This window comes from Chrysemys picta, chromosome 2 (genome assembly GCF_011386835.1).
Source record: "Chrysemys picta bellii isolate R12L10 chromosome 2, ASM1138683v2, whole genome shotgun sequence".
Classification (NCBI taxonomy): domain Eukaryota; kingdom Metazoa; phylum Chordata; order Testudines; family Emydidae; genus Chrysemys; species Chrysemys picta.
The window spans coordinates 66,498,327-66,511,664 of record NC_088792.1 but is presented as its reverse complement, the minus strand read 5'-3'; the positions used below and the strand labels follow the sequence as shown (position 1 = coordinate 66,511,664).

The 13,338-nt window shown below is 39.1% G+C and overlaps 1 protein-coding gene across 1 annotated transcript in view; it reads left to right on the top strand.

The window, feature by feature from the left end:
- HIBADH (3-hydroxyisobutyrate dehydrogenase) overlaps positions 1–12,582 on the top strand; it is a 117,768-nt gene extending 105,186 nt beyond the window's left edge. The window contains exons 7-8 of the mRNA XM_005296992.4: positions 5,731–5,887; positions 11,555–12,582. Coding sequence (XP_005297049.1) covers positions 5,731–5,887; positions 11,555–11,713 — 316 coding nt within the window. The 3' untranslated portion in view covers positions 11,714–12,582. The remainder of the gene's footprint in view (positions 1–5,730; positions 5,888–11,554) is intronic.
- Positions 12,583–13,338: the final 756 nt, after the last annotated feature.

Genomic DNA, 13,338 nt, shown 5'->3' with positions numbered 1-13,338 from the left:
GGAAACAGCAATAACATTTTATCATGGTTGAGAGCCCAGTAGCTGCTTCCTATTAAACTTGCCCTTTCAGATACCTGTCTTGGATTAATTTGTTGATTTCAAATGGAAACTCAGTCTTCTCCACTGAAGCATGACTTTCTAGGATAGACTCTCACTGAATGACAATTACTGTATATTCTAGCTGGTTTCAGACCATTACAAGCTTTGAGCGCAGTGGAAGACAGAGGACTTCTTCAGTAACTGATTTTAATACATGTCTAATTTTAACTGTCAGTTATATATGCACCAGTAGATGAATTCTCAGAAAGATGAAATGCAAAACACTTCTAACTTGCTCTTTTTAATGATACACTTGCTGCCAAAAAAAAAAAAGTATTGCAGGTCTTCTGAAGTGAATCTGCATGGTGCATAAGAGCATCAAAGTTTAAAAAATAGAGATTCAAACTGACACACAAATCTTTTCCCCCACCACAAGCAAAAATCTTTTTTACATTGCCTTTTCACATCTAATGCTGAAAATTCATTCAGTGTATATTTACAGTGTCTGTATTTTTAAAATGTATTTTGTTCAAGGAACTGACTGGAATGCTACGAGGACAATACTCATTTTGGGGTGAGGGATTATATGCATTTTAAGATTTCGCCCCTTCCTCCCCACCCCAGTCTTGCAGTGTAAACTCCATTGGAAGCTGTAGCTAAGGTCCAGCGGAGGTGCTGCGCTGCTGAAGGGACTTATCATGGAGACAGAACAAACAAACAAACAAACCAGTGTGCTGTGTGGCTGAGAGATCAGGAGTTCTTAATATTCTTTTTAGTCAATGTTCCAATGTACAACTTATTTGGATGAGAACACTTTCAATATTTTTATTCATAAAGTGCTCCTTGCTGAGGCCTTTGATGCACTATAAAAGATAAAACATGATTAAAATGCAATCAAAACATAATGGTGGGGGGGAAATACTTTCAATTTAAAAATCAAATCAAATTAAATAAAAATTGAAAGCTCAATTCAAAAAGGAGGGAGAGGGGAGGATAATAAGGCCCTGATCCAAATGAAGTCAATAAGAAACTATCCACTGACTTCCATGGGCTGTAGCATCAGGCCCTAAATATGGGACTAACAGTGGTAATTCTAAAAAGCACCTTTGAAATATTGAGTATTTTTAAAAGGAGGAGGGAATAGCTGAGACATATTTCCAAGGGAGCAGGATCCACACCTTAGTACCCACCATATAAAGTGTCATTTTGTATTTGAGAAGCTGTAACTTGCCAATTTAAAATGTAACATTTATTTATTTATTTGTAAATTCCACTAATAAATGACCCTTAATCTCCCATAAATTAAATATAGCATGCTACAAACAAAGATTCCTATGATTAGTTTGGATACATTGCTGATCTGTTGTTGCTACAATTAAAGAATTGGTGCAAAGAGGAGGAACCTTCTCTTTGTGAGAATGTAAAACCAGTGCAGGATTAAGGCATAAACTAACTAAGCTACAGTTTAGGGACTCGCAAATGAAAAAAAACTCTAAAAAAGAAAAAAAGACTCCATTTCAAATTTTATCAAAATTGGTTGATAAATAAAAGAGGTATGAGAAAAAGAAGATTCTCTCTAAATATACACATTTTTGTTCAAATGTGACAAAAATATACACATCTGGCTACACAAATACCCTTACCCTACCCTTATCCTTCAATGATTGTTCATTATTGACAGGCGGGAGGCCAGGGCTGAGAAAAAAACGATAATTGCACTTGTAAAATTAGTATTTCTACAAGTAAGTCTGCTATCAGTCTCCTAAGGCAGTGTTTTGCTGGCCAGCTACTACTGGTAAAATTCTGACCTGCCTTCATAATTTATTTAAATAAATAATCTCACTGCTGATAATAATAATAAAATGTTGTTTTTTAAGTACATCAGAAGCAGGAAGCCTGCTAAACAACCAGTGGGGCCCCTTGATGATCGAGATACAAAAGGAGCGCTTAAAGACAATAAAGTCATTGCGGAGAAACTAAATGGATTCTTTGCTTGAGTCTTCACGGCCGAGGATGTTAGGGAGATTCCCAAACCTGAGCTGGCTTTTGTGGGTGACAAATCTGAGGAACTGTCACGGATTGAAGTGTCACGAGAGGAGGTTTTGAAATTAATTGATAAACTTAACATTAACAAGTCACCGGGACCAGATGGCATTCACCCAAGAGTTCTGAAAGAACTCAAATGTGTAGTTGCGGATCTGTTAACTAAGGTTTGTAACCTGTCCTTTAAATCGGCTTCTGTACCCAATGATTGGAAGTTAGCTAATGTAACGCCAATATTTAAAAAGGGCTCTAGAGGTGATCCCGGCAATTACAGACCGGTAAGTCTAACTTCTGTACCGGGCAAATTAGTCGAAACAATAGTTAAGAATAAAATTGTCCGAAACATATAAAAACATAAACTGTTGAGCAATAGTCAACATGGTTTCTGTAAAGGGAAATCGTGTCTTACTAATCTATTAGAATTCTTTGAAGGGGTCAACAAACATGTGGACAAGGGGGATCCAGTGGACATAGTGTACTTAGATTTCCAGAAAGCCTTTGACAAGGCCCTCACCAAAGGCTCTTATGTAAATTAAGCTGCCATGGGATAAAAGGGAAGGTCCTTTCATGGATTGAGAACTGGTTAAAAGACAGGGAACAAAGGGTAGGAATTAATGGTAAATTCTCAGAATGGAGAGGGCTAACTAGTGGTGTTCCCCAAGGATCAGTCCTCGGACCGATCCTATTCAACTTATTCATAAATGATCTGGAGAAAGTGGTAAACAGTGAGGTGGCAAAGTTTGCAGATGATACTAAACTGCTAAAGATAGTTAAGTCCAAAGCAGACTGTGAAGAACTTCAAAAAGATCTCACAAAATTAAGTGATTGGGCAACAAAATGGCAAATGAAATTTAATGTGGATAAATGTAAAGTAATGCACATTGGAAAAAAATAACCCCAACTATATATACAATATGATGGGGGCTAATTTAGCTACAACAAGTCAGGAAAAAGATCTTGGAGTCATCATGGATAGTTCTCTGAAAATGTCCACGCAGTGTGCAGAGGCAGTCAAAAAAGCAAACAGGATGTTAGGAATCCTTAAAAAGGGGATAGAGAATAAGACTGAGAATATATTATTGCCCTTATATAAATTGATGGTATGCCCTCATCTCGAATACTGCGTACAGATGTGGTCTCCTCATCTCAAAAAAGATATACTGGCACTAGAAAAGGTTCAGAAAAGGGCAACTAAAATTATTAGGGGTTTGGAACGGGTCCCATATGAGGAGAGATTAAAGAGGCTAGGACTCTTCAGCTTGGAAAAGAGGAGACTAAGGGGGGATATGATAGAGGTATATAAAATCATGAGTGATGTGGAGAAAGTGTATAAGGAAAAGTTATTTACTTATTCCCATAATACAAGAACTAGGGGTCATCAAATGAAATTAATAGGCAGCAGGTTTAAAACAAATAAAAGGAAGTTCTTCTTCACGCAGCGCACAGTCAACTTGTGGAACTCCTTACCTGAGGAGGTTGTGAAGGCTAGGACTATAACAGAGTTTAAAAGAGAACTGGATAAATTTATGGTGGTTAAGTCCATTAATGGCTATTAGCCAGGACGGGTAAGGAATGGTGTCCCTAGCCTCTTTCAGAGGGTGGAGATGGATGGCAGGAGAGAGATCACTTGATCATTGCCTGTTAGGTTCACTCCCTCTGGGGCACCTGACATTGGCCACTGTCGGTAGACAGGATACTGGGCTAGATGGACCTTTGGTCTGACCCGGTACGGCCTTTCTTATGTTCTTATGATAAAATCGGGGAAAATGTGAGGTTGGAGACAGCAGTGTTGTGAAGCAATTCTGCCAAGCTCATACTCTGATTGGACTCATCCTAGGAGAGACGTCATGTATAGCGTCCCCCTTGGCTGGTAATAGCTGGAAGGCCGCCATCTTTTGTTCACGGTCCAGCACGCTCAGTCATATAGTGCCTTCGGTCCCATTTTTCTTCATTTTCTTAAGTGTTAGTGTGTTCTTTCTTCTTTTGATCTGTACATACATACAATTGTGTATTTTAGTGCAGACGATGCTTTCTGCTTCATGCGCTATCCGTTCTTCACATGATTGAGTTTGCAGGTGATCATCTTATAGACTTGGGTTGAGTGGATCTTGAGGAGGATAAATTTTTGTTGGCTTCCTTCCATCAGTTTCGGGAACCTTCACCGCATTTTTATAGCATGGCAAAAGAAAAATCCCAACAATTCTTTTATTTTTTTTTGTAGCGAAAATTAAATTGGAATAAACATTTTGTAAATATATTTTATATATAGTCTGGATAAACTTTGTATTTCCCTATCAAAATAAATCGTATGGTTTTTTTTTCATTTATTCATATGAAAAGAAGGATACTTTTCCTTATTTATGGCTTTAAAAATTATATATCCTCTCTTGTTTTCCTGTGAGAACTTTTGTGTTTATATATTCAGTGTCCTTTCTATGAAAAAAATGAATTTATTATTTATGTTCGGGAGCTGCTTACCCTTGACATAGCTTAGGGCCTCAGAATGTCATAATCCGGCCCTGGGTAAAACTGACTTGGAATTATGGTATGAAACATATTTTATGTTTAGTCTTGTCAGTTTTCCTGCAGGAAGTATATGACTATAGTAGGTTGTGAAGTCTCTTTCAAAAATTCTTGTTCTGCTTTGCATTAGGAGATATAGGAGATAATTGTGTCTGATTTCTTTTTTTCATGGAGAGTGCAACTGAATATAAATAGAACCTTTAAAAAATATTGCTATCAATTATTGATATAAATGCAATTGGTGTAAAATTACATTTGCAACTTGATATTCAGCAAAAACGCAAAATAATAACAGGTCTAAAAACTCAATGTGTTAAAGTAATATCTTGACTACATTTCTTTGAAAGTCCACAATGAACAGCAGTTTATGCCATCAGCTCAGTGATAGAACAAATGATGTTTCTGCTCGGACAAGCTTTGTTTTATCAGGATCAGTAACCTTATCAGCAGTTGACCCAGAACTATAATGCATGTCTGTGAACAGATAGAGAGCATATGTCACAGTTTCATGCAGACTTGCTTCCTAAGCAAGAGTGGATAATGAAGATTTAATAACAATAAAAACTAATTTGCAAATGTGAATAACAGTAAATGTTTTTTAAAAGGGATAACATCTTTCAGTCTCCTTATTGTTAATATTACATTGCTTGCATTAACAAGTAAATATATACCCATAAATTCACCAAAACATACTTCCATAATGCACCTTTTATTTGCCAATACTTAGTTTTGAAATAGTTCGTCCAGTTTCTAAGATAATCATTTGGCTGTAAGGGTATGAAGCACAGGTATACAGTAGCATGTGGAAGAACTGAAAACTTCTTTTGGTAATAGGCATACAAGAGAACTGCTATTCTCAGATGGCCTTTATTTTGCTTGCATTTTCAGGTGAAAGGTCTTTTCATAGAGCAGAAGGCAGAAGCTTTGAAAACTTATTGCTTAAGCAATTGATTGATGCCCTTTAATTTAAGATAGGGGATCCCCTCCCCCCATATCAATACTCTATCATTTTTCTTGACTTCTAATAAAGGGAGAGAAATGATAGTGTGGTCCTAGCATATAAAACAAGTCACCCATATCTTGTGCATTTTGACATTAATACTTCTCTTCCTTGACCTTTGACAGGTTAGGGCTTGACCCGAAACTGCTGGCTAAAATCCTAAATATGAGTTCGGGCCGTTGTTGGTCAAGCGACACTTACAACCCTGTTCCGGGAGTAATGGAAGGAGTACCCTCTGCTAATAATTACCAAGGTGGCTTTGGAACAACGCTCATGGCTAAGGTATATAAATATAATCATAAGTATAAAAAGAACTGTTTTATTGTTCTTGAGTGTCAGAATACATGAGAAATGTGTCTGTTGTGGGTGTGTTCTCCCTGAATATCATTGATCGCTTATACCACACTTCTAATGGTGTATCACACTTCCAGCGGACACTGGATGGAATGCGATGTTCTTCCCTCAGTTAAAATTGTTAATGGTGTTTGGAATTATGTGCACTCCTGGAGAGGACCACACATTACTGTAGCTCTGAATTATCAGCTGAGTCCTTGATAGGTGTGGTTGTAGGGTTTCTCTTAGCGTAGAATCAGTGAAGATTAGTGTTAGGACTTTATGTTCCAAAGACGGTCAACAAAGCCACATCCTCCCTCTTTGAAGTTGGACTTCTTCCAGCAGCACATGCTCCTGGTCAACTAGTGGCTATATAGAACAATTCCTAGCACTTGTGTAGGATCAGATCCTCAGATGATATAAATCAGTGTATTTCTATTGACTTCAGTGGAATTATCTGATTTACACTAGCCTAGGATTTGGCCCACGGTGTCTTCCAATTGACAATCTCAAAGGGCTTCACAAACATTGATTGACTTAACCCTCCCAACACCCCTGTAGGGTAGGTGTAAGTATTATACCTATTGATGTGGACATGGAGACAATGAGATTTAAAATGGTGACCTCTGTATTTAATTAAGAACCCTTAACCAATGAGGAACCCTAACTACTCAGCTGGGCTGTTCCAGGGTGGATTTCAACCATGTACCTATGTCCTACAGTCCTGATGGTGGGTATGAAGGAAGTACCCCTCTATGCTCTTAGGCCTGCCCAGGGATCCCGGCTGGAAGCCAGTGTCTCAACCCATTTCCCTCCTCCGTGCAGGAAGTAGGAGAGATGAGATGAGGGGAGCCATATGCTGCATGAGACATGCAGTGTCATGCTCTGGGCCCATGACCAGGCAGTCCATTGTATTACAGGGACCTTGCATCAGACCTTTTAAATCCAGCAACTGCACTAGACCCTGCCAAAGTTGTGACTGTAATTTAAACTGTGCCCCCCTGAAAGCTGACCTCTGAGACGCTGCGTGGCAGGTGAGAAAATCCACCTGGCAATTTGCCACATGGGAAAATTCCCATCCAATTGGCAACTGGCCTAGCCCCTGGCATCATAAAAGATCCAGCTCACTAGGTGAGGGTGAGCAAGATGGTGATGGAATGGAGCCCAGCTGGCTACTTGCCAGCTGCAAGAGCAAACAGGGCCCAAAATGGCCACCCACCAGCAGCAAGGGCAAGCAGATGCTATCCCCTTCCCCTGGCAGGCAAGAGCCATCAGCTGGCCCCTTATGACAGGCTCTATTACCTGGATACCCCCTGTGCCCTACCACCAAGGAAAGGGGAGGGAACAGGAGAGAAGCAGTACTCTCCCGCTCCCACAGACATATATTCTACAGGGAGGGGGGATCTCAGGGAGCAAATGTAGCACTGCCCCAGCCAGATAGATCGATGACTAACAGGTCAAATGCAGATACAAACAGGCCATATTTCCTTGCCTTCTCTCTATTGGAGATGCAAAAGTGATGCTTTCAGGGTGCATAGAGAGACAGTAATCTTCTCTCTCCTGTAATATCTGATGAAAGAGGTGGGAGAATGAAACTTGCAGTATCTTCCTTATTATTGCAACTGCCTCCTCTCCTGTCTCTCTTGAGGTCCCATATTGCTCCTTTCCAGTACATCCACAATGCAGCAGCTAAATAATTTCCTCACTTGATCGACATCCCATACCATCATTATCTTCTCACATCTATTATCCTTGCTCTTAAAGTCTTTGCACAATGCTGCTCCCTTCTCCTCCTTTGTTCTTTTCTCTTATTATTTTCCAACTTTCTCTCTTCCATCCCCTCTTGTTCCCTTCTCCCTCCTTCCTGTTTGTGCCTACCCTTTAGCCCTGAAGCTACTTTCCCATCAGTGCCCCAGGCTCCATCCCTCCTTTCATTCTATCATCATCCAAAATCCCACATGCTCCATGTGATCTTTTTCTGTCTTTATAGAATAGACTCCCTAGGGCAGGAATTTACTCTGTGTGCTGTGCTGCACAGAACACTTTGGTCTGGAGCTTAATTTTCCTTTATTAAAAATAAATATTTGGAGCTTGCATGCCACAGGCCTGTTCACAGCATCTTCACTTTCAAGCGGAGTAAAAGCTGCAGAAAGGAAGTTTTATGTGGGTTCTTCCTAGTTTCCCAGCCTTTTCTTTATTGACTCTAATACTTCAGAGTTGAAACCAAAAGCTGCACACACAAAAAATGATGATGGTGATAATAATAATAATTAATTAAAAAAAAAAAACCCCTACCCTGGCCACGTGTGTCTATGTGACATAGACACACGCATTCTCACTCTTTCATACTTCCACACAAATCAGTTTGCAGTTTACCAACCCTGATGCCTGCATGAAACCTCTGCAGGGTGGGAAGCCTTCCAGATCAGCTTGCGGGATTGGGGCCTGTCTAGGAGTATGTGTGGGATTTGCAGTGTGCAGAAGGAAGTTGGATTTTTTGCTGGTCTCTTTGTTTTTAACCACCTCAAAATATTTCATAGTATATTAGCCTGTTAGTATTTTTCACTTATCTCCCCATCACAAGATTGTTTTCGGTGGGGTTCTGGACAGATGCAGGAGTAGCTTGCAGGATCCTTTATTTATGCCACCTCCTACCCCCAATATCCCACAAGGTCAGGTGAAAGAAGAAAGACAGGAGCAGAACTAGAAAGTGAAACTGATGGGGCTAGGGTTACTATCTTTCAGGTTCCCCAAAAGAGGATGGTGGGAGGAGCTGAAGGGGGGTGCTGTATGTGTACTGGGAGGGGTTCTTTGGGGGCTGCTGGAGGGATGTATGTACTGGGAAGGGGTATTTGGAGATGCTGGAGGGGATATTTGGGGGTATGGGAAGAGTATGTATGTACTGGAAGGGGTTATTTGGGAGTGCTGGAGGGGTCTGTGTGTACTGGGAGGGGTCTGGTGCCCTGGTACTATGAGAGACATTTTTCTAATGTGAATAAAATAGAGCATATTGGTGGAGCAGTAGCAGATTGGGGAGGGGTGTAAGGAAAGTTACTAGGGAACAGGAAGGAGGAGAAAGATAGAAAGGAGTCCATGGAAGAGGGGAAAAAGGTAGAGGAAAAGGGTACAGGAAAAAAGGAGACACCAGTGCAAAGGCACCTAATGTACGTGTGTGAACTGTCTTTAAAATTGATGTGAGCTAACTAATTTGGCACTTCATTCTTCAAAATCAAAATTTAATTTCGGTCACTGATAAGGCTGCCAACCTCTGGCCTATCAAGTGTCAAGGATAGCTAAGGAAAGGTTTCCTAAAGCACAAGAGTGTTCATAATGTAAATCATACAGTCAGATTGCTAGCAGCCCTGATCTGAGTCTCTTCCTCTTTTCCCCCATTGAGCAAAGCTGAAATGTCCGACTGTCTTCTTCTAATCTTGAATCTGCAACACAGAGGGAAGGGAGGGGCCGTAGATTTTTCTAGCACTTCTTCAACAATCCTCAGGGGACACATTCTTCGATGCAGAGGGAACAATTACTTGAGTAAGCATTTAGCTAAGGCACTAGAGCTATCTGTTACTGAACATCCCAAAAGGTGAAAATTAGTGGTGTGGTGACCTCTTCCAGGTACTAAACAGTCCATTCCCTAGTCTATGTAAAGAGATTTGTGAGATGAGAATTTATCCTTTTGTTTGTTCCACCCACTCATGCCATTACTCAAATTAGATTGTAAATTCTTCGGGCTGGGGACCTACTCTTTTATTTTTCCTGTAAACCGCCCAGCACACTTTTGCCATAAAACAATAATGAATAATAAGAGTTTGTAGAGGAAGGGAAGGAGAGAATCTCTTGAAGTGGAGAAAATGACTGTCTACGTAGACAATTATTTAAAGAGTCAAATGACCACAAGATAGCTGTTGTCCTAAGATGGTCATAAAACTTCATCTTCTCAGATGTCAAACATGGTGATAGTTGAAAGATTTATTAAAGTATTCCACCACTGATGGATCCCACAGACAAAGTTATAGGCTCCAAGTTTTTTTTGGCAGCAAATTTTCTACAAGACACCTCTCTGGAAATCACCTCTCTTCTGTCTTGAAGTCTGAAGTAACCTAGTGTCTAGACAAGCTCTCTAATATGAGCCCTGGTCTGGAGATTTCACTTCAAAGATCAGATTTATTGCTTTTCCTTTTAAGGGTCAGAGGGTTATACAGAGAAGACATTACAGATCAGAAGTCCTCTCCTCCCATTAACATTAAAGGTGTTGATAACAGCCTTCCTTTTAGGATTCCTGGAAGAGCTAGATTTAGATCATATTAATCTTGACCCTTGTCAGGGGTGATTTATCCAGACAGAGTAGGGGCAGAAGTAGGGCTTTCCATTTCTTTTTACTAAAGAGTTTCTGATGCTAGCTCAGGGCAGTCTTTGAGTTTTCCTTTCAATGGCAGAATCTGATTCAGGTCAGACTAGAAAATAATTAAAAATAAATGAAGTATTTCCTTAATAACAATAACAATTCTTTTAAAAATGTTAGCCACTGCTTCCCCGTAAAAGACTGGTATTTCTCCAAGTCCAGCAAAAATTGCTTTAGTCTCTGATAGTAAGACATCTGGAAGCCATTGCCTCAGTTCCCAAGAAGGGGAGAGGGGCAGGAAAGTATATTCTGATTCTGCCTTTCCCAAAAGGTCAGGAAGAGCCATATCCCAGTCAGAACAACTTTGTCATCTGAAGAAATTCAGAATATAAATTCTGAAGACAAGTGACTGTGCCCAGAGATTACGTGTTTTTGATAAAGTTGCAGGATGCCTATTGACACACGGTTTCCATGATTGGGTTGGTTTAGGTAAATATAGTTCATTTTACTTAGGTCTTCATCCCTGTTACAAAAGTGCTAGTATTGCTAGCAGCTGCTTTAAGAGGATACAAAGTATATCTTATTGAATGCTGATTAGTCAAAGTTGTCTTGTTCAAGGAGCTTCAAGCAGCTACAGAAAAGATGCTGGAAACTTCACAATCTGAAGTTTATGATAATGTTTAGCAGTCTATTGTTCTGTAACCGCATCTATGCTACTTCAGAGTTCAGCATGACACAGAAGGTGAGGGAATCGCATCCATCATGGGACAGAAGAGCAAAATTGTTTCTCTCATTTCTTACACTGAAGTCAGAGAAGTCCTTCTCCATTTAGGGGTCATGTGCTTATGATGACCATCAAGCAAAAGATCAGGTACACCCCCAACAAATAGCAGCTCTGTGTTTCAACAGTCTTGGAGCAGGGACTCATTATCCATGTTTTGGTTTTGTTTTTTCCCCCCATTTCAGGTGTTTTTTAAATCAAAATGGATTTTTTTTCCCTGTATTCATTTCATTTGAGAAAAACTGAAAAAAAATCAGTTTTGGTTTGAAGTGAATCAAAAGCTGTTTTGGACTTTCTGGTTCAGCCCCTGTAGCAATACCAAAAAATGAAGGCAATACCTGCCTTCTTCCAGGGCTGGAATTTTAAGGCTGCAGTATTTCATTTGTTGGCAGTGGCTTCTCTTTTTTCAAGGAAGCCAAATAGCCGGTAATATTGATATGGCTACTTAATTCCTTGTTGTTTCTCCCAATGTTTTTTCTGCTTTCAGGATCTTGGCTTGGCACAGATTACTGCTACCAACACTAAAACACCTGTTCCTCTGGGATCTCTAGCACATCAGATCTACAGGATGATGTGTGCAAAGGGCTATGCCCTGAAAGACTTCTCAGCTGTGTTCCAGTTTTTACGTGAAGAGGAGAACTTGTGAGCTGTTATTTTGGCAATTGACACTATTAGAAACCAAACACTTTTTTTGGAACCTCCTTGTAGCTCATTTGAGAAGTATGTGGGTTTAATCAAAGGTCACAAGTCATGAACCCACACCGACCTGTCTGCTTTTGGTTGTCTAGGTCTCAGCAAACTCCAGGATTTTTCATCAATTCTTTAAAAAGCAGGCTGGGAGAGGGGTTGTTTATTTGGTCAGATAAAAAATATACTGACTGTTTAAGAACCATAATAGCATATTCACAAAATCCAGTTAAGTACTTTTTTTTTTTTTTTTTTTTACTAAGTACCCAATGATTTGCATATAAAACAACTGACATTATGGCTCTAAATTGTGCAAACTAAGTTGAATCTTCAATAGTAATAACATAGGGTGACAAACCAGCTTTCATTAACTTTTAATAAAGATAAAGCCTTCATGGAAAAAGGGAAGGTCCTTATAATGAAGAAACAGAATGTGGTTTTTTTTCTTTTCTTTTCTTGCTATTTATTTTTAACTATTAGCTTGGGCCTGATAATCAGTGATGGATTTTTCCTGGGATTAGTGTTACAGATTTATGTTTATGGGGGTATGTAAGTTAGTGGAAAGCTGTTACAGCATGTTTAACTGGTAGACTTAGTTAAAATAACGCAGTATATATGTCTCTCTTGTAAAGCTCCAGTACTATATTTGGCTAACCCAATTTTATATTTCCTTCTTGTACCCTGTCATATATTTTCAAAAGTCAAGAATGGCACCTACTAAAAATTCTGACAAATGTACATTTGCTTTAGATAATTACTGCATTATTATAAATATAAATAAAATGAATCCCATTATTTTGAAATCAAATAAAAATCTATGTTGGTAAATGCCTGCTATAAGATTGTTTGGTTTTTTTAAATGCAAGTTTGCAAAAATACAAATAGCTGCGAATTTGTGCTAGGTCGTTCATTTTTTGGTCTTCTACAGTCCATCTTTCATAAGCACGGAGTAGTTTTTATTGTAAAATGTGTAGGGTGGCATATTTGCATGTTAATTTCCCTAACCATTCATCTACCCCTGATCTAGCATTCTGAAGATGAGTATTCCTGTTGACGTCAGTGGGACGACTCAGTGTAAAGTTATTTGCAGGATTGGGGTCTTAATGGTCACTATGCAGCCTAACCTCTACATTTTCAGAATTTTGCATGTACAGTGGTGCATCTAATAGGCGTGTGGCAGGTAACACAATTGTGTGCACAACGTAGGCACCAATTGTGCATGGAAAACTCAGAAAATTTGGGCATAGATTTTTATAGATTAGCTGCAACATTATACAAAATTCATTAAATATTACTGGTTGTTCTGTTTATTCTTTTCAAAGCTTGTTTTGATATCTAAATAAAGCTCTTGGTTAGTCTAGTACTTTCTTAATTACTACTATGTATGGGCACTATACTATTAAAAACAAGCATATGTTTCCAAATGATCAATCTGCCTATAACTAATTAGATAAAAAGTAGTTCATCTGCTCAATTGCAGTGGTTCTGAATCTACCTAATATTACATACAAAACAAACGTCATTAAAAGAACATTATTAAGGTTGCAAAAGTCAATTACTCAAAAGTTAGGAAATGCCAGAATT